Source organism: Ranitomeya variabilis, chromosome 2 (genome assembly GCF_051348905.1).
Source record: "Ranitomeya variabilis isolate aRanVar5 chromosome 2, aRanVar5.hap1, whole genome shotgun sequence".
Lineage (NCBI taxonomy): Eukaryota > Metazoa > Chordata > Amphibia > Anura > Dendrobatidae > Ranitomeya > Ranitomeya variabilis.
In genome coordinates, this window is record NC_135233.1 from 361370179 (window position 1) to 361396571 (window position 26393).

Consider the following 26393-nt stretch of genomic DNA (forward strand, 5'->3'; position numbering starts at 1 on the left):
GGAGGACGCAACCAGCGTTCCACAAACCAATTGTCTTCAGCTTCCAAGGACCTGGTCACAGACAAGATGATCTATGTCTGGAGGCCGGATAGGAGAGGATGGTGCGATGGAAGGAGCAGGAATGGGTACATACAATTTTCTGGGATCCCCATAGATCAGCAAAATGACACTCCAGTGGGATGTAGATGAAGCGGAGCGGCGGCCATGCTTACATGAGGCTATCTTCCTAGCAGATTATGGGAGCAGTGAACACATACATACATACATACATACATACATACATACATACAGTGCCTTGCAAAGTATTCGGCTCCCTGGAACTTTTCAACCTTTTTCCACATATCATGCTTCAAACATAAAGATACCAAATGTAAATTTTTGGTAAAGAATCAACAAGCGGAACACAATTGTGAAGTTGAACGAAATTTATTGGTTATTTTAAATTTTTGTGGAAATTCAAAAACTGAAAAGTGGGGCGTGCAATATTATTCAGCCCCTTTACTTTCAGTGCAGCAAACTCACTCCAGAATTTCATTGTGGATCTCTGAATGATCCAATGTTGTCCTAAATGCCTAATGATGATAAATATAATCCACCTGTGTGTAATCAAGTCTCCATATAAATGCACCTGCTCTGCGATAGTCTAAGGGTATATGCACACGTTCAGGTTTTTTCGCGATAAAAACGCTATAAAAACTCATTAAAAACGCATACATTATGCATCCTATCATTTAGAATGCATTCTGCATGTTTTGTGCACATGGTGCGTTTTTTTCCGCGAAAAAAACGCATCGCGGTAAAAAAAGCAGCATGTTCATTAATTTTGCGTTTTTTTCGCGTTTTTCCTGCTATTCTATGCATTGGGGAAAAAACGCACAAAAAACGCATAAAAAAACGCGGTAAAATCGCGGTAAAAACGCATGCTGATTTCTGGCAGAAATGTCCGGTTTTTGTCAGGAAAATTTCTGCCAGAAATCCTGACGTGTGCACATAGCCTCAGGGTTCTGTTTGAAGCACAGAGAGCATCATGAAGACCAAGGAACACAACAGGCAGGTCCGTGATACTATTGTGGAGAAGTTTAAAGCCGGATTTGGATACAAAATGATTTCCAAAACGTTAAACATCCCAAGGAGCACTGTGCAAGCGATCATATTGAAATGGAAGGAGTATCATACCACTGCAAATCTACCAAGACCCGGCCGTCCCTCTAAACTTTAATCTCAAACAAGGAGAAGACTGATCAGAGATGCAGCCAAGAGGCCCATGATCACTCTGGAAGAACTGCAGAGATCTACAGCTGAGGTGGGACAGTCTCTCCATAGGACAACAATCAGTCGTACACTGTACAAATCTGGCCTTTATGGAAGAGTGGCAAGAAGAAAGCCATTTCTCAATGATATCCATAAAAAGTGTTGTTTAAAGTTTCCAACAAGCCACCTGGGAGACACACCAAACATGTGGAAGAAGGTGCTCTGGTCAGATAAAACCAAAATCGAACTTTTTGGCAACAATGCCAAACGATATGTTTGGCGTAAAGGCAACACAGGTCATCACCCTGAACACACCATCCCCACTGTCAAACATGGTGGTGGCAGCATCATGGTTTGGGCCTGCTTTTCTTCAGGAGGGACAGGGAAGATGGTTAAAATTGATGGGAAGATGGATGGAGCCAAATAAAAGGACCACCCATGAATAAACCCTGTTGGGAGTCTGCAAAAGACCTGAGACTGGGATGGAGATTTATCCAATAGTCGGAGGGCCGCACCCTAGGATTATATAGTCTCTCTGGACTTATAAGCGCAAGTCCTTACCAGGGGGTCCAACCCAGTCCACAGTTCCAAATATAAATAAAGAAAGGACAGCGCCACAACGGGATGTGAAGAAAGCAACTTACATTTTAATCTGCCTCCTGCGGCAACGTTTCGGACCGAAACGTTGCCGCAGGAGGCAGATTAAAATGTAAGTTGCTTTCTTCACATCCCGTTGTGGCGCTGTCCTTTCTTTATTTATATTTGGGATGGAGATTTGTCTTCCAACAAGAGAATGATCCCAAACATAAAGCAAAATCTACAATGGAATGGTTCACAAATAAACGTATCCAGGTGTTAGAATGGCCAAGTCAAAGTCCAGACCTCAATCCAATCGAGAATCTGTGGAAAGAGCTGAAAACTGCTGTTCACAAACGATCGCCATCAAACCTCACTGAGCTCGAGCTGTTTGCCAAGGAAGAATGGGCAAGAATTTCAGTTTCTCAATGTACAAAACGGATAGACATACCCCAAGCGACTTGCAGCTGTTATCGCAGTAAAAGGTGGCGCAGCAAAGTATTAAGTAAAAGGGGACGGATAATATTGCACGCCCCACTTTTCAGTTTTTAATTTCCACAAAAATGTAAAATAACCAATAAATTTTGTTCAACTTCACAATTGTGTTCCACTTGTTGTTGATTCTTCACCAAAAATTTACATTTGGTATCTTTATGCTTGAAGCATGATATATGGGAAAATGTTGAAAAGTTCCAGGGAGCCGAAAACTTTCGCAAGGCACTGTACTTTCGATATGTAGTAAATGTGTTGGAAAAGGATACCCCTTATCGTTTAAGTACACTCTTGAGATTAGTTTAATCAGAAAGGGCGGTCCTTGGGCCAAAAAAGGTATGTAAGGAACTGAGAAGGTGATCATACACCAGAGAACAAAATTCGAGGTCTCTGTAGCTGAAGAATCTTATACAGGATCTGCCTGATGTGGCTCTGCTATATTTGGTATGTTACATATACACATACATTAGATAACTTAGCACTAGCATTCCACCCCAAATCGATCAAAGTTCCTGAGAATGACAGTGAGCTCCAGGTGTACCTGCCCCATGCTTGTGGTTTGTAGACGGTACCGGTCCGCTCCTCCATATATAAGGTTCGTGGATTTCAGCTGTGGTCCTCCCCCTACGAACATCTGCGAAATCTGCTCCTGCCAGGTCCCCAAGGGTCTCCATGCGGGGCTCAGCAATGTGTGCGTTCCCGGAGTAGAAGGGACGTGCAGGAAACTGTATCCGTACAACTCATTCCGACCAAAAGAGTCCTGATGCCAAACCTGAAGATGTAGCTTAGGCCAACCTGGGAAGGGGAGGTGGGTGTCATTTAATATGGAAGTGCTCGGATGTAACCAAGACAGGTAGGCTTCACACGACTCCCGAAAGACACTGCAGCTGAACACTCTCCATAGTGATCGGAGCTGCAGTACCCAACAATGTACAGTATGTACTTCTGGTGGCTGCGTCACCAGGCATCGGACCCCCACCGATCCTAAGGCTTAGTCATCTATATCACAATCCCTTTATCGTTATGTCTCACCTTGATTTACCGACTGACTTACCTTGCAACCCTTTGGTAGCAAAATGTATGTCAATAGGGTGTGACCAGAAAGCCATGTCTTCATTCTGGGGGTTGTCCACCTGCGTCTGACCCTCCATGGTCCCCGAAAGCAACTTCCAGGCTCCCCCTATATGAGGCGCACAGAAATCAAACCGACTGTAAGTGTACTGTTCTGATGCTACAACAGCGACCATGGATGGGAGGAGGCAGCGCAAATATCCTTACTGGCCCTTAATAAATATACATACAATTACATCATTATTGGCTCATACCTGTGTGCACCCCCCATTTACAAAACAAGCTGTGCTGTGGGAAGCCGCTGGCACCGAGGATCTGCCCAATAATGTGGACCTCCGCCATCTCTGAGGAGAAAGACAATTGTGTGAGAATTCAGATATTCTATAACAATGTAGATTACACCCCCATGTTGTCAGCGCCCACAGAGCTGCAGTCCACAGAAGTGTCACCAACTAACTCTGATCTTACAAAAGCCTCGGAGAACCTCCAAGGCGGCACAGGAATTTCTGCACGCAATGGCCCCAGAGTGTATCCGCGCCACCAAGACGGCCCCAGAGTCTCTCCGCGCCACCAAGACGGCCCTAGAGTCTCTCCGCGCCACCAAGACGGCCCCAGAGTCTCTCCGCGCCACCAAGACGGCCCCAGAGTCTCTCCGCGCCACCAAGACGGCCCCAGAGTGTTTCCGCACCTCCAAGACAGGCCCAAAGTTAGAGTGCGCCTGCAAAACAGACCCAGATTCTAGGCACGCCACTGTGATAAGCCCAGAGTCTAGGCACGACACCAAGACAGCCCCAGAGTCTCTCCGCACCTCTAAGACAGGCCCAAAGTCACAGCGCGCCTGCGAAACAGCTCCAGAGTCTAGGCACGCCACGACACACCTCTGACACTGCCCCAGAGCCTCAGTGCACCATGGAAATGGCCCCAGAGTCTAGGTGAACAACTGAGACGAGCCCATAGTCTCGGCTAGTCACTGAGAAGGCCCCAAAGTCTCGATGCACCTCCTTGATGGCCCCAGAGTCTCAGTGCACCATCAAAACGCCCCCGAGTCTTGGTGAGCCACTGAGATGGCCCTAGCATCTCAGTGCCCCCCCATAACGGCCCCAGTCTCAGCGCACCTCTGAAAAAGCCCCAGAGTCTAGACACGCCACTGAGACGGCCGCACGGTCTCAATTTGTGACCAAAATATCACTGAAAGTGACACACAGAACTGTCCAAAATTATGTTTAATGGTCCAGATCCCACAAAAGTCTAATGAAATCACTCCTATCACACAAAGAAGTCACCGACTGAGCCGCGGGGACAGAAAGCTCATAGAGAATCAAACCATTGAGCAAATGTCACAGAACGACCGAATCACAGGAACGTCTCCATCACTGACCCAAATTCTGCACCAGACCTAACAGCACAAAAATAGCTGCAAAAAGTGTCAATACCTCTCCCAAATATCCCAACTGTGACCCCTGACCCCACTGCCATCAAATAACAGCCAGCCCCTACCCTGAGCTCCGCTAAAGCTCACATAACTCTGTAGTCTAGCCTCTCTCACCCCTCATGTAACGCCCACCTTCCCCCTCTGTAGAGCTCGCGGCACATTTCCCTCCTCACATAAAGCCCCCAGAGAGACGCACTCCCGCTCACAGAAATCGGCCCCTCCGCTGAAAAAAAGAGTTCGCCAGTTGCTAGGCAACAAGAGAGGTCGCCTGTTTCGCGAGAAAGAGGAAGCGGAAGTGACGCCTGCGATGTAGGCTGCCCTTATATTATGTTGTCGGCTGAAACACGCGCAGCCATGATTACTAAGGGCAAGTTTCAATGATCTTTATTGATACGAACAGAAGTGGTAAAGCTGACAAATAGGAGGTGAGGGCAGCAGCTTGTAGTGACAGCTGCAGATAATTTCTTCTCATTCACTAATGATTGTTAGACAACTATAATATTATACCCACCGAGCTGTATTAACCCCATGAAGACTGAGACCATTTTAGCTCTATGGACCGCAGAGAACCATATACTTAGTTTAATATATCTTTCATGCACATAACATTAGACTGACTTGTTTTTTTTGTACCCAGGCAGACTAAGAAAAATATGTAAAAAAAATAGTTTTAAACAAATGTATAAAATATTGAAATAAAAGTTTATATCAGCCCTTATTCCCAATTAAATAAAATATATATATTTTATTAATATTTCAGTAATATCTAATCTATGTAAAATTAATTAAGGAGCCAAAATAAAACTGGTCAAATTGGGCAATGTTTTTTTTTTTTTAATATCACAATCTATATTTCAAAAACCAAACTTTGTCATCTTGTATCTTGCACAGCGACTAATGAGGATTTTTTTAGACTCTGTTCTTTTTCGAAGAGTTTTCAGCAGGCTCCTTATCAGCAGAGGCAGGATTACCCTGACACTACACTTACACAAGATCCACCAATATCAATAGATTTCTATTTTTTATTTTTAATACAGTCTAGTTTTTTTATGTGATATTTTTCCTGTAATTCTGCACTTGATAATGCACTAAACAAAGCAGATTGTATTTAAATATTTCGGGGCAGATACCGGCAGAAAATCTGTACAAAAAAGGCAGTGGAAAAAAACATAGTGTTTACAGTACATGCGAACTGTTGTGGATTCTGTTTTTGGGCTCCCTCTGGTGGTTACAACTGGTACTAGGTGACTTTGGCGGGTTGCGGTCTCTGGTTTCCACCTGTCCATCAGAGGCTGGGTGTTTCCTATTTAACCTGGCTTTCCTGTCATTCCCTTGCCGGCTATCAATGTATCAGTGTGTCTCTGTTACCTTTGCTACCTGCTCCTAGGCCTTCAAGACAAGCTAAGTCTGGATTTCCCTGTTTCATGTTTGCTTTCATGTTTTTAGTCCAGCTTGCAGATATGTAATTCTCTGCTGCTGGTTGCTCTAGTGGGCTGAAATTATCACTCATGTACCATGAGTTGGCACATGAGTTCAAGTAATTTCAGAATGGTATTTTGAAGGGTTTTAAGCTGACCGCGCAGTTCACCTTTTGTATCCTCTGCTATCTAGCTTAAGCGGGCCTCATTTTGCTGAATCTGTTTTCATAACTACGTTTGTGCCTTCCTCTCATTTCACCGTCATTATATGTGGGGGGCTGCTATTTCTGTGGGAATATTTCTCTGGAGGCAAGATAGGTCTGTGATTCTTCTGATAGGGGTAGCTAGATCTCCGGCTGGCGCGAGACGTCTAGAGTCCCCCCAGGAACGTTCCCCGGCTGCTGTTAGTTGAGTGTTGAGGTTCAGGATCGCGGTCAGCTCAGGTTCCATCACCCTAGAGCTCGTCCTGTTTTTGCCCGTGTTATGTGTTTAATTCCCTGCCATTGGGAACATGACAGCGAACATTGCCTTAGGCCATGCTTCCACATGCAGAAATGCAGATTTTTAAAAATGTATTTTTTTCTCTGCACACAAAATACACAATCTGCTTAGTTTCGTGCATTTTTGTTGCTTTAATTAGTGTTTTTCCTGTTTTAAAGCATGGACAGGACGCTAATCAGGCTGGTCCATAAAATAAGTTAATTGGATTGATTCCTTTTTGGGTATGACTATATGGATAGGAGCTTTTTTAGGTGCCCCATGAGCCATTGAGGGTGTAATGTATGCTATATTCTATATTTGCGCATGTATATATGTATGTATTATTATATACTGGGTTATGTATTGAGGTATTATGCTATACATTCAGAGTGGGGACAATTGTATTGGTTATTTTAATTGTGTTTTAATTGTTTTTGTGTACTAATAAAGTGGATATGGTTTTCTATATTTGAAACATTGCGGTGGTGTGCATATATTCCTGTAGTGTCTTTCTTCTTTTTTTCTGAGATAACGTTCTGACATCACCTTAGTTCCCAGCAGCCAGAACTAGAGGAGCGCAGAACGGCACCAAACAGATGCTGCTGCTCTGATAGGCACCTCTCCATTACTAACCCCAGGGCTTGATGTCAGCGGACATAAAACAGCTGACATTAACCGAAAACTATTACCCCACTTGCCAATGCACCATGGCAAGTGGGAAGAGCCAATGTTAAGAGCCAGAATTGTAGCATCTAATGGATGCGCCATTTCTGAGGAGGCAGAAGGCTGATGTTATTAGTCTGGAAGGGGGTCAATATCCATGGCCCCTTCCCAGCCTATTAATATCTCAGCTGTCTGCATAGCCTCTGCTGGTTATTAAAAATATGGGGGATCCCACGCCATTTTTTAAATTCTTTAAATACATAATTTAAAAAAACAGCATGGGGTTCCCCCATTCTTGCACTTTTGATAACCAGCCAAGCTAAAATGGACAGCTGAGGGCTGGTATTCTCAGGCTAGAAAGGCCCATGGATATTTGGCTCTCCCCAGCCTAAGAATAGCAGCCGGCAGCAGCCACCCCAGAAATGGCATATCAGATGCGACAATTCTGAAGCATTACCTGGCTCTTCCTTTCCCTGATGCAGTGGCAAGCGGCGTAACATTTTGGGGTTAATGTCAGCTTTGCAATGTTAGATGACATCAAGAGCAGGGGTTAGTAATGGAGAAGTGTCTATCTGACACCCCATTACTAACTCAGTAAGTAAAAAGGGGTAAAGACACACACAGAAAAAGGTTGTTTAATTGAATAAAACACTACTTCACCCTATTGTACCCATTTATTAATGGAAAAATAAAAAATCTAAATTATACTCACCTGTCTGGCGATAATCCCTAATGCTGATGTCCCACAACAGTCCCCAACTCTGCTACATCTAGTTGCACTGCTGAGCAGTGACAAATGTTCCTGCATAGCCCTGCGTGAGAACGTGCCTCTGCGTGTGACCGGCCGTGAAGTCATTAAAGGTTACCGTCGGTCACGCAGACGAGTTGCCAGGCTGAGCATTAACATTTGTCACCACTCAGCAATGCTACCAGATGTAGTAGAATTGGGGATTGTCGTGAGGCTTCAGCATTATGGATTATAGGCAGAGAGATGAGTGTAAATTTGATTTATTTTTTTTTTACATTAATAACTGAGTAAAAGAGAGTTGGGGAGTGTTTTGTTCAATTAAAGGACTTTTTCTGTGTGTGTCTTTCTTACTTTTCAGGGGTTAGTAATGGGGGTGTCTTATAGCTGCTTCTCCATTAAAACCCCTGGCCTTGGTGTCAGCAGACATAACACAGCTGACATCAACCCCAAAAATGTTACCCCACTTGCCAACGCACCAGGAAAAGTAGGAAGAGCCGGGCAAAGAGCGAGAATTGGCGCATCTAATGGATGTGCCTTTTCTGGGACGGCTGCGGGCTGCTATTTTTAGGCTGAGGAGGGCCAGTATCCATGGCCCCTTCCCAGTCTGAGAATACCAGCCTTCAGCTGTATGCTGTAGCTTGGCTGGTTATCAAAAATGGGGGGCTATCAGCGAGACCAGGTGTATGCTGATAAGAGTAGTACTCATCAGCCGACGCCTGACCGGCGGTAACCTTTTCACTGCCAGTCAGGTCACAGCTGCTGGCTCACATGCTGTCATCTGTCAGCATGGGAACCACAGCATTGTGACTTGCAGTAACGTATAAGGTTAACTCCGATCAGAGCCAGTGTTTATAGTGCTGTCAGACAGATGGCAGCGTGGGAAAAGCCGGATGTTCAGGTTCCCCATTCATTCGCATGGGATCCGCTTTCAAATTCGGGTGCTGTTCATTTTTGTAAAGTTTGGCCGAACCCGACGGACCCGAACATCCATGCATCTGCCCATCACTAGTGCTGGTGAAATTTAGGGTTTTTTTAAATGCATTTTTAAGTGCAGAAACACTTAAAAACATGAGAACGTGTCCATTGGTTGCGTTCTCACAGGACATTTCTTTGTTGCAATTTGCAGTGGCCAAAATTTCATTTCAGAGAGTAAAATCCGTGACAAATCCTGATATCAACAAATCCAAATCATGCTGCAAAATATCTGCTGCAAAAGTAGTGGACAGCCCCTTTAAGTGTCTATTTCTGTCTCCTTTATTACTTCCATTTATAACAGAAGCTACAGAGCTGTCACTGATCCGTCTCACAACAAACCTCAGTAATGAGTAACAGGCCCACTAGGCCTTATTTATCATGTATCTTCGCTCCCTTAGCAACCAATCACAGCACAGCTTTCATTGTACCAAAGCAGTTTAAAAAATGAAAGCAGTTCTGTGATTGGTTGTCATGGGTGACAAAGGCAGCATGGCTCTTAGACACTTTTGATAACTGTGTCTTTTTAATTCTCCAATCAAAAGTCCCGTCTTTTTTTTTGTTCCCCCCATGTTGTAGGCAGGAGTAGGGAGAACTCCACCTTACAGCGCACCATACCTTAGCTTCCTGGACAAGGGGGCAATGGGGATAACTAATCACACATTGAAGCTACAATGAGGGGTTTTCATCTTACACCCTTACCCTTCTACATAGTGTCAGGCAAAAAAGAGAATACAATTTTCAGCTCACAACCCTCTCTTGTCCTGCAGGGGTCACCATTGTGTTGCCTAAAAATGAAGCGAGGCTTCAAACCAAGCGATATTATGATCCGCTGTTTAGAGATTGTAATTTCTTCTTAATTATGCCAAACGTAAATTGAGTAGGCTCAGCATCATAAACCATTCTCTGAATTATTGACTCTTCTTGTAGGACAAATATTTACCTCTAACATATTATCTCCTACCAGAGGCGTAGCTAGGGTTTTGGTCCGGGGGGGGGGCGAAGCGTCTGAGTGGGCCCCTAACCAGGTAACCTTGATTACAATTGGGTGACGCACCCTAATAGTGGAGGAGAACCTCAGCAGATGAGCGCACTGTTACTGAAAATAATCTCTATATAACGACCAACATGGACATTACCGCCATATGGTCAGTGGTAGATACCAGTCCTACAGAACATATAAGAGATCACTGCACAGTTACAGATAATGACTTACCGCTGACGTTCTCTGATGGAATCGTTCACTTTTCTTGTCTTTTCCATCTGGCCCAGAAAGACATGACAACTTCTTCCAGCTACAACTCGTCTGCAGAGAATACAACAAAGACACATTTCACTTCTCCCATTCCAGCCCCATCACCATATATTCCCAACCTGCACAAACTCCTCATCCTGCTGATATCCCAATACTGAGCCGCTGCTGCCAAATGTGTCCCTATCACTGCACCTGTTACCCCAATACTGAGCCGCTGCTGCCGTATGTGTCCCTATTACTGCTCCTGATACCCCAATACTGAGCCGCTGCTGCCATATGTGTCCCTATTACTGCCCCTGTTACCCCAATACTGAGCCACTGCTGCCGTATGTGTCCCTATTACTGCACCTGATACCCCAATACTGAGCCGCTGCTGCCGTATGTGTCCCTATTACTGCACCTGATATCCCAATACTGAGCCGCTGCTGCCGTATGTGTCCCTATTACTGCCCCTGATACCCCAATACTGAGCCGCTGCTGCCGTATGTGTCCCTATTACTGCCCCTGATACCGCAACACTGAGCCGCTGCTGCCATATGTGTCCTTATTACAGCACCTGATACCCCAATACTGAGCCGCTGCTGCCGTATGTGTCCCTATTACTGCTCCTGATACTCCAATACTGAGCCGCTGCTGCCGTATGTGTCCCTATTACTGCCCCTGATACCCCAATACTGAGCCGCTGCTGCCGTATGTGTCCCTATTTCTGCCCCTGATACCCCAATACTGAGCCGCTGCTGCCATATGTGTCCCTATTACTGCCCCTGATACCTCAATACTGAGCCGCTGCTGCCGTATGTGTCCCTGTTAGTGCCCCTGATACCCCAATACTGAGCCGCTGCTGCCGTATGTGTCCCTATTACTGCCCCTGATACCCCAATACTGAGCCTCTGCTGCCGTATGTGTCCCTATTACTGCCCCTGATACCCCAATACTGAGCCTCTGCTGCTGTATGTGTCCCTATTACGTCACCTGATACCCCAATACTGAGCCGTTGCTGCCATATGTGTCCCTATTACTGCACCTGATACCCCAATACTGAGCCGCTGCTGCCGTATGTGTCCCTATTACTGCCCCTGATACCCCAATACTGAGCCGCTGCTGCCGTATGTGTCCCTATTACTGCACGTGATACCCCAATACTGAGCCGCTGCTGCCGTATGTGTCCCTATTACTGCCCCTGATACCCCAATACTGAGCCGCTGCTGCCGTATGTGTCCCTATTACTGCCCCTGATACCCCAATACTGAGCCGCTGCTGCCGTATGTGTCCCTATTAGTGCCCCTGATACCCCAATACTGAGCCGCTGCTGCCGTATGTGTCCCTATTACTGCCCCTGATACCCCAATACTGAGCCTCTGCTGCCGTATGTGTCCCTATTACTGCACCTACTGTGCGGTTCTCTGTGCCCTCTAAGTTCTAAAGCACCCCTCTATAATATAGTAATGCCGGGTGCAAGTGCCCTAGAAAACAGTGCCCATATTTTGCCCCCTAGAAAGTAATAATTTCCTGTGTGTGCCCCTTTGATAATAACAGTAACCTGAGTTCCCCTATAACAATAAGTGCCCACTTTACATTTAATAATGTCCCGATTCTCCCCCCTGTACAGCTCCCTTATACACAGGATAATGCCCCCTCACTGTATAGTACCACCCACGCAGGATACTGACCCCTTAGTAGCCTCCAAACTGTTTGATGGCTCCAACACTGTATGATGGCCCCTTCACTGTAATCCCTACACTGTACAATGGCCCCCTCACTGTAATCTCCACAATGTATGATGGCCCCCTAGATAGCCTCCATATAGTATAATGCACCAGATAGTCCTAAATGTAGTATAATGCACTCCCCATAGGACCACTATATATTGTATAATGCATATAATGCACCTCCCATAGGCAGACTCTATAACACAAGGCAGCCCCCATAGGCAAACTCTATACTGTATAATGCATCCCCCATGGGCAGACTCTATTGCACAAGGCAGCACCCATAGGCAGACTCTATAGCACAAGGCAGCACCCAGAGGCAGACTCTGTAGTATCAGGCAGCACCCCATAGGCAGACCCTGTAGTATAAAGCAGCACCCCCATAGGCAGACCCTGTAATATAAGGCAGCACCCCCATAGGCAGATCCTGTAGTATAAGACAGCACCCCTATAGGCAGACCCTGTAGTATAAGGCAGCACCGCATAGGCAGACCCTGTAATTTAAGGCGGCACCCCTATAGGCGGACCCTGTAATATAAGGCAGCACCCCCATAGGCAGATCCTGTAGTATAAGACAGCACCCCTATAGGCAGACCCTGTAGTATAAGGCAGCACCCCCATAGGCAGATCCTGTAGTATAAGACAGCCCCCCCCATAGGCAGACCCTGTAGTATAAGACAGCACCCCTGTAGACAGGCCCTGTAATATAAGGCAGCACCCCTATAGGCAGACCCTGTAATACAAGACAGCACCCCTATAGGCAGACCCTGTGGTATAAGGCAGCACCCCTGTCATGGTTCCCAATGGCAAGGGAACGTAAAAAACACATAAGTAACGAACGAGCTCTCGGGTGATGGAAACTCGAGTTGACCGTGAGCTAAATCTACCACACAACTAACAGTAGCCAGGGAGCATACCTACGGCTTCCTATATGCCACGCGCCAGCCGGAGGACTAACTACGCCTGGTAGAGGAAGAAACAGACCTGGCTTACCTCTAGGGAAATACCCCAAAAGATGATAGCAGCCCCCCACATGTAATAACGGTGAATTAAGAGGAAAAGACATACACAGTATGAAAGTAGATTTAGCAAAGAGAGGTCCACTTACTAGATAGCAGAAGGATACAAAAGAGGACTTCACGGTCAACTGAAAACCCTTTCAAAAACCATCCTGAAATTACTTTAAGACTCCTGTGTCAACTCATGACACAGGAGTGGCAATTTCAGCCCGCAAGAGCTTCCAGCTACAGAGAATTACAAAAACTGCAAACTGGACAAAAGGTACAAAACAAAAGGACAAAGTCCACTTAGCTGATCAGCAGACTAGTAGCAGGAACATGCAACCGAAGGCTCTGGTTACAATGATGACCGGCAAGGAAATGACTGGAGAGCAAGGCTAAATAGGAAACTCCCAAACACTGATGGAAGCAGGTGAACAGAAGAAGCAAGGTGCAAAAAAGCCACCAGTACCACCAGCAACCACCAGGGGAGCCCAAAAAGCGGATACACAACAGTACCCTCACCTTAAGGAGGGGGCACCGAACCCTCACAAGAACCGCCAGGGCGATCTGGATGAGCCCTATGAAAGGCACGAACCAAATCCGAGGCATGAACATCAGAGGCAGTTACCCAAGAATTATCTTCCTGACCATAGCCTTTCCATTTAACCAGATATTGAAGTCTCCGTCTGGAAATACGGGAGTCCAAGATCTTCTCCACGACGTACTCCAATTCACCCTCCACCAGCACAGGAGCAGGAGGTTCAGTAGAAGGAACCACCGGTACCTCATATCTCCGCAACAACGACCGATGGAACACATTATGGATAGCGAAAGATGCCGGGAGGTCCAAACGAAAGGAAACAGGGTTAAGAATCTCCAAAATCCTATAAGGACCGATGAACTGAGGCTTAAATTTGGGAGAAGAAACTCTCATAGGGACAAAACGGGAAGACAACCACACCAAGTCCCCAACGCGAAGGTGGGGACCAACACGACGACGACGGTTAGCAAACTGCTGAGTCCTCTCCTGGGACAATTCCAAATTATCCACCACTTGTCCCCAAATCCGATGCAACCGATCCACCACCGCATCCACTCCAGGACAATCCGAAGATTCAACCTGACCAGATGAAAAACGCGGATGAAACCCTGAATTGCAAAAGAAAGGAGAAACCAAAGTGGCAGAACTAGCCCGATTATTAAGAGCAAACTCCGCCAACGGCAGAAAGGCAACCCAATCATCCTGATCCGCAGACACAAAACACCTCAAATAAGTCTCCAAAGTTTGATTAGTTCGCTCCGTCTGGCCATTGGTCTGAGGATGGAATGCAGACGAAAAGGACAAATCAATGCCCAACCTGGCACAGACTGCCCGCCAAAATCTAGACACGAACTGGGTACCCCTGTCAGAAACGATGTTTTCCGGAATACCATGCAAGCGAACCACATTTTGAAAAAACAGAGGGACCAACTCAGATGAGGAAGGCAACTTAGGCAATGGCACCAAATGAACCATTTTAGAAAAACGGTCACACACCACCCAGATGACAGACATCTTCTGAGAAACAGGGAGATCCGAGATAAAGTCCATAGAGATGTGCGTCCAAGGCCTCTTCGGAATAGGCAAGGGCAACAACAACCCACTAGCCCTAGAACAACAAGGCTTGGCCCGAGCACACACATCGCAAGACTGCACAAAAACACGCACATCTCGAGACAGGGAAGGCCACCAGAAGGATCTAGCCACCAAATCTCTGGTGCCAAAAATTCCCGGATGACCTGCCAGAGTAGAAGAATGAACTTCCGAGATGACTCTAGTGGTCCACTCGTCAGGAACAAACAGTCTACCAGACGGACAACGATCAGGTCTATCCGCCTGAAATTCTTGCAAAGCACGTCGCAAATCTGGAGAGACAGCAGACAAAACCACTCCATCCTTAAGGACACCAGCAGGTTCAGAATTCCCAGGAGAGTCAGGCTCAAAACTCCTAGAAAGAGCATCTGCTTTCACATTCCTAGAACCCGGTAAGTACGAGACCACAAAATTAAACCGGGAAAAGAACAACGACCAACGTGCCTGTCTAGGATTCAGGCGCCTGGCAGACTCCAAATAAATTAAATTCTTGTGATCAGTCAAAACTACCACCTGATGTCTGGCACCCTCAAGCCAATGACGCCACTCCTCAAATGCCCACTTCATGGCCAAAAGCTCCCGATTACCAACATCATAGTTTCGCTCGGCGGCCGAAAATTTTCGCGAAAAGAACGCACAAGGTCTCATCACTGAGCAGTCGGAACTTTTCTGCGACAAAACCGCCCCCGCTCCGATCTCGGAAGCATCGACCTCAACCTGAAAGGGAAGAGAAACATCAGGCTGGCGCAACACAGGGGCAGACAAAAAGCGGCGCTTAAGCTCCCGAAAGGCCTCCACGGCAGCAGGGGACCAATTGGCAACATCAGCACCCTTTTTAGTCAAATCCGTCAGAGGTTTAGCAACGCCAGAAAAACCAGCTATAAATCGACGATAAAAATTAGCAAAGCCCAAGAATTTCTGGAGACTCTTCAGAGAAGTAGGCTGCGTCCAGTCGTAAATAGCCCGAACCTTGACAGGGTCCATCTCAATAGAAGAAGGGGAAAAAATATACCCCAAAAATGAAATTTTCTGAACCCCAAAAACACACTTTGAACCCTTTACACACAAAGAATTCTCCCGCAAAACCTGAAAAACCCTCCTGACCTGCTGAACATGAGACTCCCAGTCATCAGAAAAAATCAAAATATCATCCAAGTACACAATCATAAATTTATCCAAATATTCCCGGAAAATATCATGCATTAAGGACTGAAAGACAGAAGGTGCATTAGAAAGGCCGAAAGGCATTACCAAATACTCAAAATGGCCCTCAGGCGTATTAAATGCGGTCTTCCACTCATCCCCCTGCTTAATTCGCACCAAATTATACGCCCCACGAAGATCAATCTTAGAGAACCACTTAGCCCCCCTTATGCGAGCAAACAAATCAGTCAGCAAAGGCAACGGATACTGATATTTGACTGTAATTTTATTCAGGAGACGATAATCAATACAAGGCCTCAGAGAGCCATCCTTTTTAGAGACAAAGAAAAAACCGGCTCCTAAAGGTGATGAAGAAGGACGAATATGTCCCTTTTCCAGGGACTCCTTAATATACTCGCGCATAGCAGCATGTTCAGGTACAGATAGGTTAAACAAACGACCCTTTGGAAATTTACTGCCAGGAATCAGATCTATGGCGCAATCACAATCCCTGTGAGGAGGGAGTGAACCAATCTTAGGCTCTTCAAAAATATCACGATAATCAGACAAAAATGCCGGAATCTCAGATGGAATAGATGACGAAATGGACACCATAGGAGTGTCCCCATGAGCCCCCCGACATCCCCAGCTTAACACAGACATAGCCTTCCAGTCAAGGACTGGGTTATGAGACTGTAACCATGGTAATCCAAGCACCAAAACATCATGTAAATTGTACAACACAAGGAAGCGAATCACCTCCTGATGGTCTGGAGTCATACGCATAGTCACTTGCGTCCAGAACTGTGGTTTATTACAAGCCAAAGGTGTAGAATCAATACCCTTCAGAGGTATAGGGACTTCCAGAGGCTCTAAATCAAACCCACAGCGCCTGGCAAAGGACCAGTCCATAAGACTCAGAGCGGCGCCCGAGTCCACATAGGCATCCACGGTAATAACTGATAATGAACAAATCAAGGTTACAGACAAAATAAATTTGGACTGTAAAGTGCCAATTGAAATGGACTTGTCAACCTTCCTAGTACGCTTAGAGCATGCCGATATAACATGAGCAGAATCACCACAATAGAAGCATAACCCATTTTTACGCCTATAATTCTGCCGCTCGCTTCTGGACATAACTCTGTCACATTGCATTTTCTCTGGCGTCTCTTCAGAAGATACCGCCAAATGGTGCACGGGTTTGCGCTCCCGCAAACGCCGATCAATCTGAATTGCCATTGTCACGGACTCATTCAGACCTGTAGGCGCAGGGAACCCGACCATAACATCTTTAACGGCATCAGAAAGGCCCTCTCTGAAATTTGCCGCTAAGGCGCACTCATTCCACTGAGTAAGCACAGACCACCTACGAAATTTTTGGCAGTATATCTCCGCTTCATCTTGCCCTTGAGATAGGGCTATCAAAGCTTTTTCAGCTTGAATCTCCAAATTAGGTTCCTCATAAAGCAACCCTAAAGCCAGGAAAAACGCATCCACATTGAGCAACGCAGGATCCCCTGGTGCCAATGAAAATGCCCAATTTTGAGGGTCACCTCGCAGCAAAGAGATTACAATCTTAACCTGCTGGACAGGATCTCCTGAGGAGTGAGGTCTGAGAGAAAGGAATAATTTACAATTATATTTGAAATTCAAAAACCGAGATCTATCTCCGGAAAACACCTCTGGTGTAGGGATTTTAGGTTCAGAAATAGGAGCATGTATAACAAAATCTTGTAAATTTTGAACCTTTGTAGCAAGATTATTTAAACCTGCAGCCAAACTCTGGACATACATGTTAAACAGCTAAGGTCAGAGCCATTCAAGGGTTAAGAGGAGATAAGAAGCAGCTAGACAGCAATTAAGGGCTAGGCAGCAAAACTCTGAGGGAAAGAAAAAAAAAAAATTTCCCTTCAACACTTCTTTTTCTCCTGCTTCAGCCCAAACAATTAACACTTTGTGGCCGGTCATACTGTCATGGTTCCCAATGGCAAGGGAACGTAAAAAACACATAAGTAACGAACGAGCTCTCGGGTGATGGAAACTCGAGTTGACCGTGAGCTAAATCTACCACACAACTAACAGTAGCCAGGGAGCATACCTACGGCTTCCTATATGCCACGCGCCAGCCGGAGGACTAACTACGCCTGGTAGAGGAAGAAACAGACCTGGCTTACCTCTAGGGAAATACCCCAAAAGATGATAGCAGCCCCCCACATGTAATAACGGTGAATTAAGAGGAAAAGACATACACAGTATGAAAGTAGATTTAGCAAAGAGAGGTCCACTTACTAGATAGCAGAAGGATACAAAAGAGGACTTCACGGTCAACTGAAAACCCTTTCAAAAACCATCCTGAAATTACTTTAAGACTCCTGTGTCAACTCATGACACAGGAGTGGCAATTTCAGCCCGCAAGAGCTTCCAGCTACAGAGAATTACAAAAACTGCAAACTGGACAAAAGGTACAAAACAAAAGGACAAAGTCCACTTAGCTGATCAGCAGACTAGTAGCAGGAACATGCAACCGAAGGCTCTGGTTACAATGATGACCGGCAAGGAAATGACTGGAGAGCAAGGCTAAATAGGAAACTCCCAAACACTGATGGAAGCAGGTGAACAGAAGAAGCAAGGTGCAAACAAGCCACCAGTACCACCAGCAACCACCAGGGGAGCCCAAAAAGCGGATACACAACACACCCCTATAGGCAGACCCTGTAATATAAGGCAGCACCCCTATAGGCAGACCCTGTAGTATAAGGCAGCACCCCTATAGGCAGATCCTGTAATATAAGGCAGCACCCCTATAGGCAGACCCTGTAATATAAGGCAGCACCCCCATAGGCAGATCCTGTAGTATAAGGCAGCACCCCTATAGGCAGACCCTGTAGTATAAGGCAGCACCCATAAAAAATAAATAAATACTCACCTCTCTTCCTCCGCAGCTCACTGCTCCCGCTCATCTCCTGACAGCGGGCACCGGCTAGTGACATCATCGCGCCCCTCTCAGTGTCTGTCGGTGATGTCAGACACTGAGAGGGGGATGATGGGAGGAGCGTAGCGCTCCTTCTCCCATCAATGCGATCAGCTGTATCGGCTAAATGCCGGTGCAGCTGACCTTCCAATGACGGGCAGGGGGCCCACTGCTGGCACCGGGGCCCCCCCACCTGCTCAGGGGCCCCATAGCAGCTGGGCGGCAGAGCAGGGAGATCGATTCTCCCTGCTGTACCACAGAATGTAACTGAATGTGCCGATACAGTTACAGTAGCGTAGCTTCGGGTGTGCCTCCTCAGAGCGCGGGGCCCTGGGCGACCCCCCCCCCCAGTTAGCTACACTACTGTCTCCTACAGTTTCTCTTCTGTTATCATGGTAAAACAGTAATGCATGGCCACTGAACAATGATCTGCGCTGATATGCTGATTACTTACCTTGTTTATGCCAGCCAGTTTCTTGGCCTTCCCAAACAGAGGAGGGAAAGCTATGCAAATAGCGTACATAATTGAACAATGCAGGTTGGCCTCATTGGTGTCTCTCTGGTTGAAAGCCAGTTGAGAACTATATGAAGAGACTTCTGGTCAGTGTGACTCTTCATGATATCAGCTTAGGGGACTATGGACCTGGTTGGAAGGACACATGACTGCTTTATTGACCATCACTGAAACCCCAGAGACGTCTTGAAGAATCTTATGTTGGGACAATCGGGTCACCTGGCTACATACCTCATGCTCTCGGTTAGCTTCCTAAGCTTGTTGTTACCACCTCGCTGTGAGGGTCCGTCAAAAGTGGGGAGCCACTGGTAGGGGTATGCGGCACTGGAAGCAGCTCTAATACCGGTGAGTCAGTGGAAGGGTGAGACTCTGTAATTTGCACCATCTTGGGTATTTGCTGGGACTGTTCTGTATGCTATTGTGTGTTGGTGGTTCAATAAATTATTGCCACACTGTTTTACCCTCACCCTGTGTTGTCTGAGTAGTGTTCTGCCTACGGGGAAAGAGAGTGGGCGTTCAGTGGTATGAGCCCTGGTCCATGCAGTCTTTCTAAATACAGCCACGCCAGCAGACGAAAGCACCCACTGACCCCCATGTCTCCACAGAGACTATACGGCAAAACCAGGGACACAAACTAATAAACTAGCGCCATGTATAGGCCTGCGTTCCTGGGGTGTCCTGGAGTATTATGCTGTATGTGATCGTGATTCACCTAGCAGCCTTGTCCCAAAACTGGCTTGCGTAAATATTCCCAAGTATTCATGCTGCATACCTCTATGCTGGTGTCTCACATGTAACAGACAGCAGTAAATGTAGAGTAGAATTCTCACCGGTAACAGGCTATGGGGCCACTTTTTGGAAAAGGATGTCAGCGGATTACTGCTTCTTTAAATGGGCTACATGCATAGTGCTTCTGGTCTCAAGTTTCTAACTGATATTCATTTGCATTTTGCCCTTTATTCTGGTGAGCTCTAATAGTGCCCCTATAACTGTTCAACCACAGTGCCCCATAACTGTGACAGCCACAGATCCCCAGGACAGGGCCAGCCATAGTGTCATCATACCTGTTCAGCTATGGTACCCCCATATCTGTGTCAGTCACAGATCCCCCAAGGAGAGTCTTGGCCACAGAGACCCCCATAACTGTTCAGCCACAGTGCCTCATAACTGTGTTAGAGATCCTCCAGGGCAGTGCCAGACACAGTGTCTTCATAACTATTTAGCCACAGCTCCCTATAACTGTGCCATTCACAGATCCTTTAGGACCGGACACAGTGCCCCCATAACTATTCAGCCAGAGTGCCCTATAGCTGTACCAGTAACATCTTTTTAAGGACAGGCCTCATCATAGTACCGCCATAACTGTTCAGCCACAGTGCCCCATAGCTGTGCAAGCCACAGATCCCCAGAGAGGTTCAGCCATAGTGCCATCATATTTATTCAGCTACAGTGCCCCCATGCCTATGCCAGTCACAGATCCCCCAAGAACAGTCGGCCACAGAAATCCCCATGACTGTTCAGCCACAGTGCCTCATAACAGTGCAAGTCAGAGATCTTCCAGGACTGTGCCAGAAATAGTACGTTCATAACTATTTAGCGCCCCATAACTATGCCATTGACTGATCCTCTAGGACATAACTGTTCAGCCACAGTGCCCCATAACTGTGGCAGTAACAGATTTTTAAAGACAGGGCTCACCATAGTACTGTCATAATGGTTCAGCCACAGTGCCCCTATAGATGCCAGTCACAGATCCCTGAAGTTATAGATTCTCCAGGTAAGGGTCAGCCACAGTGCCTCCTAACTGTGCAAGCCACAGGTCCTCCATGACAGGGCCAGTTATAATGCCATCATAACTTTCAGCTACAGTGCCCCCCATACCTATGCCAGTCATAGATCCTTAAGGACAGCCTTAGCCACAGAGATTCCATAACTATTCAGCCACAGTGCCCAATAACTGCCAGTCACAGATCCTCCAGGACAGGACATAGTGCCCCCATAAGTGTTCAGCCAGAGTGCCCTATAACTATGCCACTAACAGATCTTCAAGGACAGGGCTCACCACAGTACCGCTACAGTGCCCATATAATTGATAGTAACAGATCCCTGAAGAAATAATACACCCTGTAGGCCATAGGTAGCCCTAATTTCTGTGTCTATCTTGCAGCTTAGGTTGACAACATATGTAATGTGACAACTGGCGCCCACGCTGCTCGATGACTGTAAATACCGTATATAACTGTGACTGTGAGCACGAGAGTCTTTTTACATAAGATCTAAAGTGCATGTGCCTTGTATATGGTGGTAACAACAGAGGTTTACTTATCCCATAGGTGGTTTTCCCAAGGGTGGTTAATCAGGAGGCCCAATGTATATATTCTCATGCTGGATATTCAAGGAATTCTGTTCCTTGATGCGTTTCTCCAAGGATGGTTCATCAGGAGGTCCAATGTATAGATTCTCACGCTGGATGTTCAAGGAATGCTGTTCCTTGATGCGTTTCCCAAACGATGGTTCATCAGAAGCCCTGATGTATAGATGCTCTGCTATCAATTAGAGAGGAATAGATTGTCATACACCCTGGGCTAGCTTATAATGATATTTTTTGTGATTGTTCCTCTACCCAAGAAAAGGGATTGGTAGGGTTTTTCAGGGACAATCGTTGATGAGCGGGGGCCCACTGTTGCATTACATAGGGTGTCAACCTCCGCTGCAACGTAGACTCAGAATTTAGGGTTACCTAGGGCCACCAGGGTGTATTATTTCTGTATGTGTGTCAATGTTTGTCTCTTGTAAAGCTACTCAACTTTTACATTTATCTAATAAAAATTAAGTTGTGTAGATCTTTTTTGATGCCACCGAATTTTTGATGACCTTGGATCATTTACACTTTACACTAACAGATCCCAGAGGGCAGGGTTGACCACAAAGCCCCATAACAGTTCCATTTAATTTGGTTTCCCAGCCTGAAAACCCCGATGATTGTGATTGCATACTTTGATGTCATACGGCCAAAGTTGCCCTGCGGCCCTAGCTGTAGTGCTGCCTTATAATGCTGAATCTGCATCCAGCTCCCCCTTCTTAGCAACCTTTATCTCTAATATTTGAGGCAGGTCTTCAATGTAGCCATTGCCCCTTCGTGCATTGTGGTTACAGGCATCATCTGAGGTCACAGTGACTTTATAAGTCTGCCTGTGGCGCACAAAGCAGTATACTCGTGCTATCTCTACATACTGCTCGTCCTCACACCTCCCCCTCACATACACCCACACTATTTCTAGGTTAATGTGACATGTGCAATATTAATGTGTAAGAATTTCGTCTTTGGAGAGTCTTCTTGCTGATTACTATTCCCAACATTGTTTTCATCTGCATGGATGAGCACAAGTGAAAGTTACTCCTATTAGAATTCACCTACCGTACCATGTATTGAGTTTCTGCCGTGTAGTTTTAGCAGCCCTGCCAACCTCTCATGCCACCTCACCTATCGCTTTAGACTTTTAATGGACGATTTAGTATCTCGCCGTACCGAACATTATAACCATTGTTGCACAGTACGCTCTAACAGATGCAAGCTGTCATGTCATACAGGGAGTTGTAGTATCCCAGCATGTTGGAGGCCGATGTCCAAGGGGTATTGCACGGCCAACTAGCAGAATAGCACATGTCTTTACAGTAGCCGCATCATCTCACTGTCTGCCTCCTTCATACACTTACTGCCCCCTCCCTAGCACCACTACTTCACAATTCTTACTATCTCTGCCTGCATAGCACTTCTTACCATTCACTCCTTCATATCAGTTCTCCCTCCTTGGCATCACTTCTCTCTCCTTTCCACTACTTCTTTTTAAGGCATGTAGAAGGCACAGAGGTTCATCATAAAACATCTTTAGCACTACTTCTACCTCTCCAGCACTAGAAGCCCTACTACTGCATCCTACTACGTATGCGTCACTCACTACTTCTCCTTTCTTCCCACTATTTCTACCACCCGAGGACTACTACAATAGCTCTGTCCTTCACTCCCTCACACTGCTTCTTCCATTTTCCCACTATTTTGACATCCCTAGCAATAATCTCCTCCTCCATTACCCTAATCCTTTCTCTTGCACCACTACTTCTTCCCTCACACTACTTCTTCCCCCTTACACTACATCTTATCTCGCACTACTACACTCATTCTTAAACAACTTTTTTCCTCCCATTATTTCCACCCCCAATGCACAAAGTCTCTCTATTGCACTTTTTCCTTCATCTCACTATGTACGTTATGGTATTTCTTGCTCTAATGCACTAATTCTCCCTACCTTACTTTTCCCACCACTATTTTTCCCTTCCTTATGCGGCGCCCCAGGGTCCTGGTCGTCGCAGTGGTATTGCTTTCCTCTTGGGGAGAGTGATGCTACGTTTGGAGGCAAAGAAGGATAACTGCATCCAGGTATTACAAACATGCAACACACATTCACACTCCAGGCCACCAGGGGGAGCTCCTGCTCCTATTTATTAGGTCACTCCCCACATATATATAACTGGTAGTCTGTAGGGAAAGTTAGTCAGTTCCAGACAGAAGTTAGTTGCTGGCTGAGCTCAGCTCAGTTAGTTCCAGACTGGAATCTGAGGAGGACAGAAGGTCAACGGAGCTGTGCATGCCCTCAGAGCTGCAGCTCCCAGAAAAAGACACTGAAAGGCAGAATTGTGTTGTAGCGAGCGTGAAGGGAGTCGAAGCAAAGGAGAGGATACCAGAAGGGGACCTTCTGAGGCGCAAAATCCCGGTAGCCGGAACACCGAGGGAGTAAGGACCTCTTCGCCTTATTTCAGAGACCAGCAGGACAGCTAATTGCAGGTTACCTGTCCGCACCTACACCCAGGAGGCACGGTGACACCTACAGAGCCGGGTTATCTAAGAGACCCTATAAACAGGCTCAAGTCACCAGTCATACGGGTTTTGTCCTATCCTATACGGGGGACAGAGAGAGCGAAACATCGCATCTGTGAGACCCTTATGTGAAGCCAGAGGCAGTAAGGGACTACACCTCCGCAGCGCAAGGGAAAGCTACTGATTTCCACCTGGACAAGGGAACTCTGGACTTGCCCCCAAACTGGCCGGACTCTGCCTGCCCTGTGATCTGGTGCCCTGGACTGTGGATGCTGAAGTCTTCAGTAAAGGTAAAGAGACTGCAACCTTGTGTCCTCGTTCTTCATCGCGCCATTCACCATAGCACCATCTACATACTGGGAAGCCCTGGGGACATACTTCACCAGTGGGAAGGTATACCATCTAGCTGCCATAACATCACCCCAGCGGACCCCTTAAAGCAGCGTTGGTCACCCTGACCGAATACCACAGGTGGTGTCACGAACATAAACTTTATCCCTTTAAGGACCTTTCCCTTTTACATCCCAGGGCCATGGACCGGGTCAGCCACTGTGACATCCCCCTGTGAACCGAAGGACCCGGTACCAAGTACCCCACGGCCCTTGGGGGGCAATCCACTTACACCATTCCCCTTTCCCCTTTACTGGTATTCCCTCTCTTGCAGCACTTTTCCCTTCCTGTCAGTACCCCTCTCTCACTTGCACTACTTCTGTCATACACCACTTCTTCCTCCCTTACACTACTTCTTTTGCACCACTTGTTTTTTCCTTACACTACTTCTTTAGCACTTCTTCATTCTCACTACTTTTTTGCTCTCTTACACTACTTCTTTTTCACTCCTCTTCTCTTACACTACTTCTTCCTCCCTTAAATTACTTCTTTTGCTCCACTTTTCTCTCCTTTACACTATTTCTTTTGCACTACTTCTTCTCTCTTACACTACTTTTTCCTCCCTTACTCAACTTCTTTTACACCACTTCTCTCTTGCACTGCTTCTTTCATCTCACTTCTTACTCCCTCTCCCTTACTTGTCTCATTTTTTCACTACTTCACTCTCCATCCTTCCCTTTATTGTGTCTCCCTTTAGTCGGAGTAGGTATGACCCCATGTAGGACACTGACAACTACAAGTGGTGCATATAAAGCACAGCTGGGTGTAACGGGCTGCATGGTGAAAGCACTGTGCCGTGGACCAAGGAAAGCCTGGAAGAGCGTGAATACGTGCCTCACCGAATTCGACCTTGGCCACACAGCGGCTGATGATTCTGTGATCTGAAGAAGGACTAAAGAGGTGGATCAGGTGTAACTCCAGAAGTGAACTTGGGAAGATGGCAGCTGACCCCATAGGGACAGGGAGCTGGGACGGCACGAAGGAAGGTACAGAAGATGCAGGCAGGCACTGAAATAACACGGGAACCATGGATTCTGACTGGATAGCTGATGTAGAGATAAGCGTGGCAGTTGCAGACTGGACTGGCTGATGAACACAAGAGCCCTAGCAGGTGCGGACTTGGACCAGCTGATGAACAGAGGAGCACTGTCAGGTGTGGAATTGGATCGGCTGATGAACAGAAGAGAACTGACAGATTCGAACTTGGACCGGTTGATAAACAGATGAGCTGCACGGCTGGTAGACAGGCAAGTACGAGCACTGGAACCTGAGAACAAGAGTGTTTTAGGAAACAAACTTACAACGTTGCACAGGCACCTCCATGCTGGAGGAGATGCCTTAAATAGTAAGTGTCCGCCAGCAATTGGCTGGGAACACTCTAGGAGAATGCACGAAGCCCCTTTAAGAGAGTGTGCGCGTTTGTGCCCTAAGCACTGTGCTGGGGACCTGCGCTCTGTGAGTGAACCATAGGCGGCTGCAGACCTGTGAGGACCCGTGAGGAGGAGAAAAGCAGGACAGGAGCCACGGTGGTGAGCACGCTGGCGTCTCTGATGGAGAAAGGGGCAGGAGGCAGAGACGCCAGCGCTACACTGGGTGTGTACAAATATTGTACATTTGACAGGAAACCTTCCATCCTGCTATTGTATAGTCCTCTGATACATGGCATCTAGAGGTACACATGATTAGGGAGCACTGTTTCAATAACCATACTTGAATTGTCCCAGGCTGAGGTGTCTTCTGGTCCTGGATATATAGAAGCATTATGTTTACATTACCTGCATATTTGCTGTTGGTT

General features: G+C 46.6%; 1 protein-coding gene across 6 annotated transcripts; it reads right to left on the reverse strand.

The window, feature by feature from the left end:
* Window positions 1-2721: 2721 nt before the first annotated feature.
* On the reverse strand, window positions 2722-26393 carry B9D2 (B9 domain containing 2). Of its 6 annotated transcripts, none has more exons than XM_077292495.1 (4): window positions 26374-26393; window positions 3645-3734; window positions 3374-3499; window positions 2722-3114 (listed from the first exon to the last, which is right to left on the reverse strand). In XM_077292495.1, the coding sequence occupies exons 2-4, from the start codon at window positions 3730-3732 to the stop codon at window positions 2801-2803; spliced, it is 528 nt and encodes a 175-aa protein (XP_077148610.1). In that variant the 5' UTR covers window positions 3733-3734; window positions 26374-26393; the 3' UTR covers window positions 2722-2800. The 6 variants fall into 6 exon arrangements, with proteins under 6 accessions (XP_077148610.1, XP_077148607.1, XP_077148612.1 ...); XM_077292492.1 differs by lacking the exon at window positions 26374-26393 and adding an exon at window positions 5029-5140; XM_077292497.1 differs by lacking the exon at window positions 26374-26393 and adding an exon at window positions 4955-5104.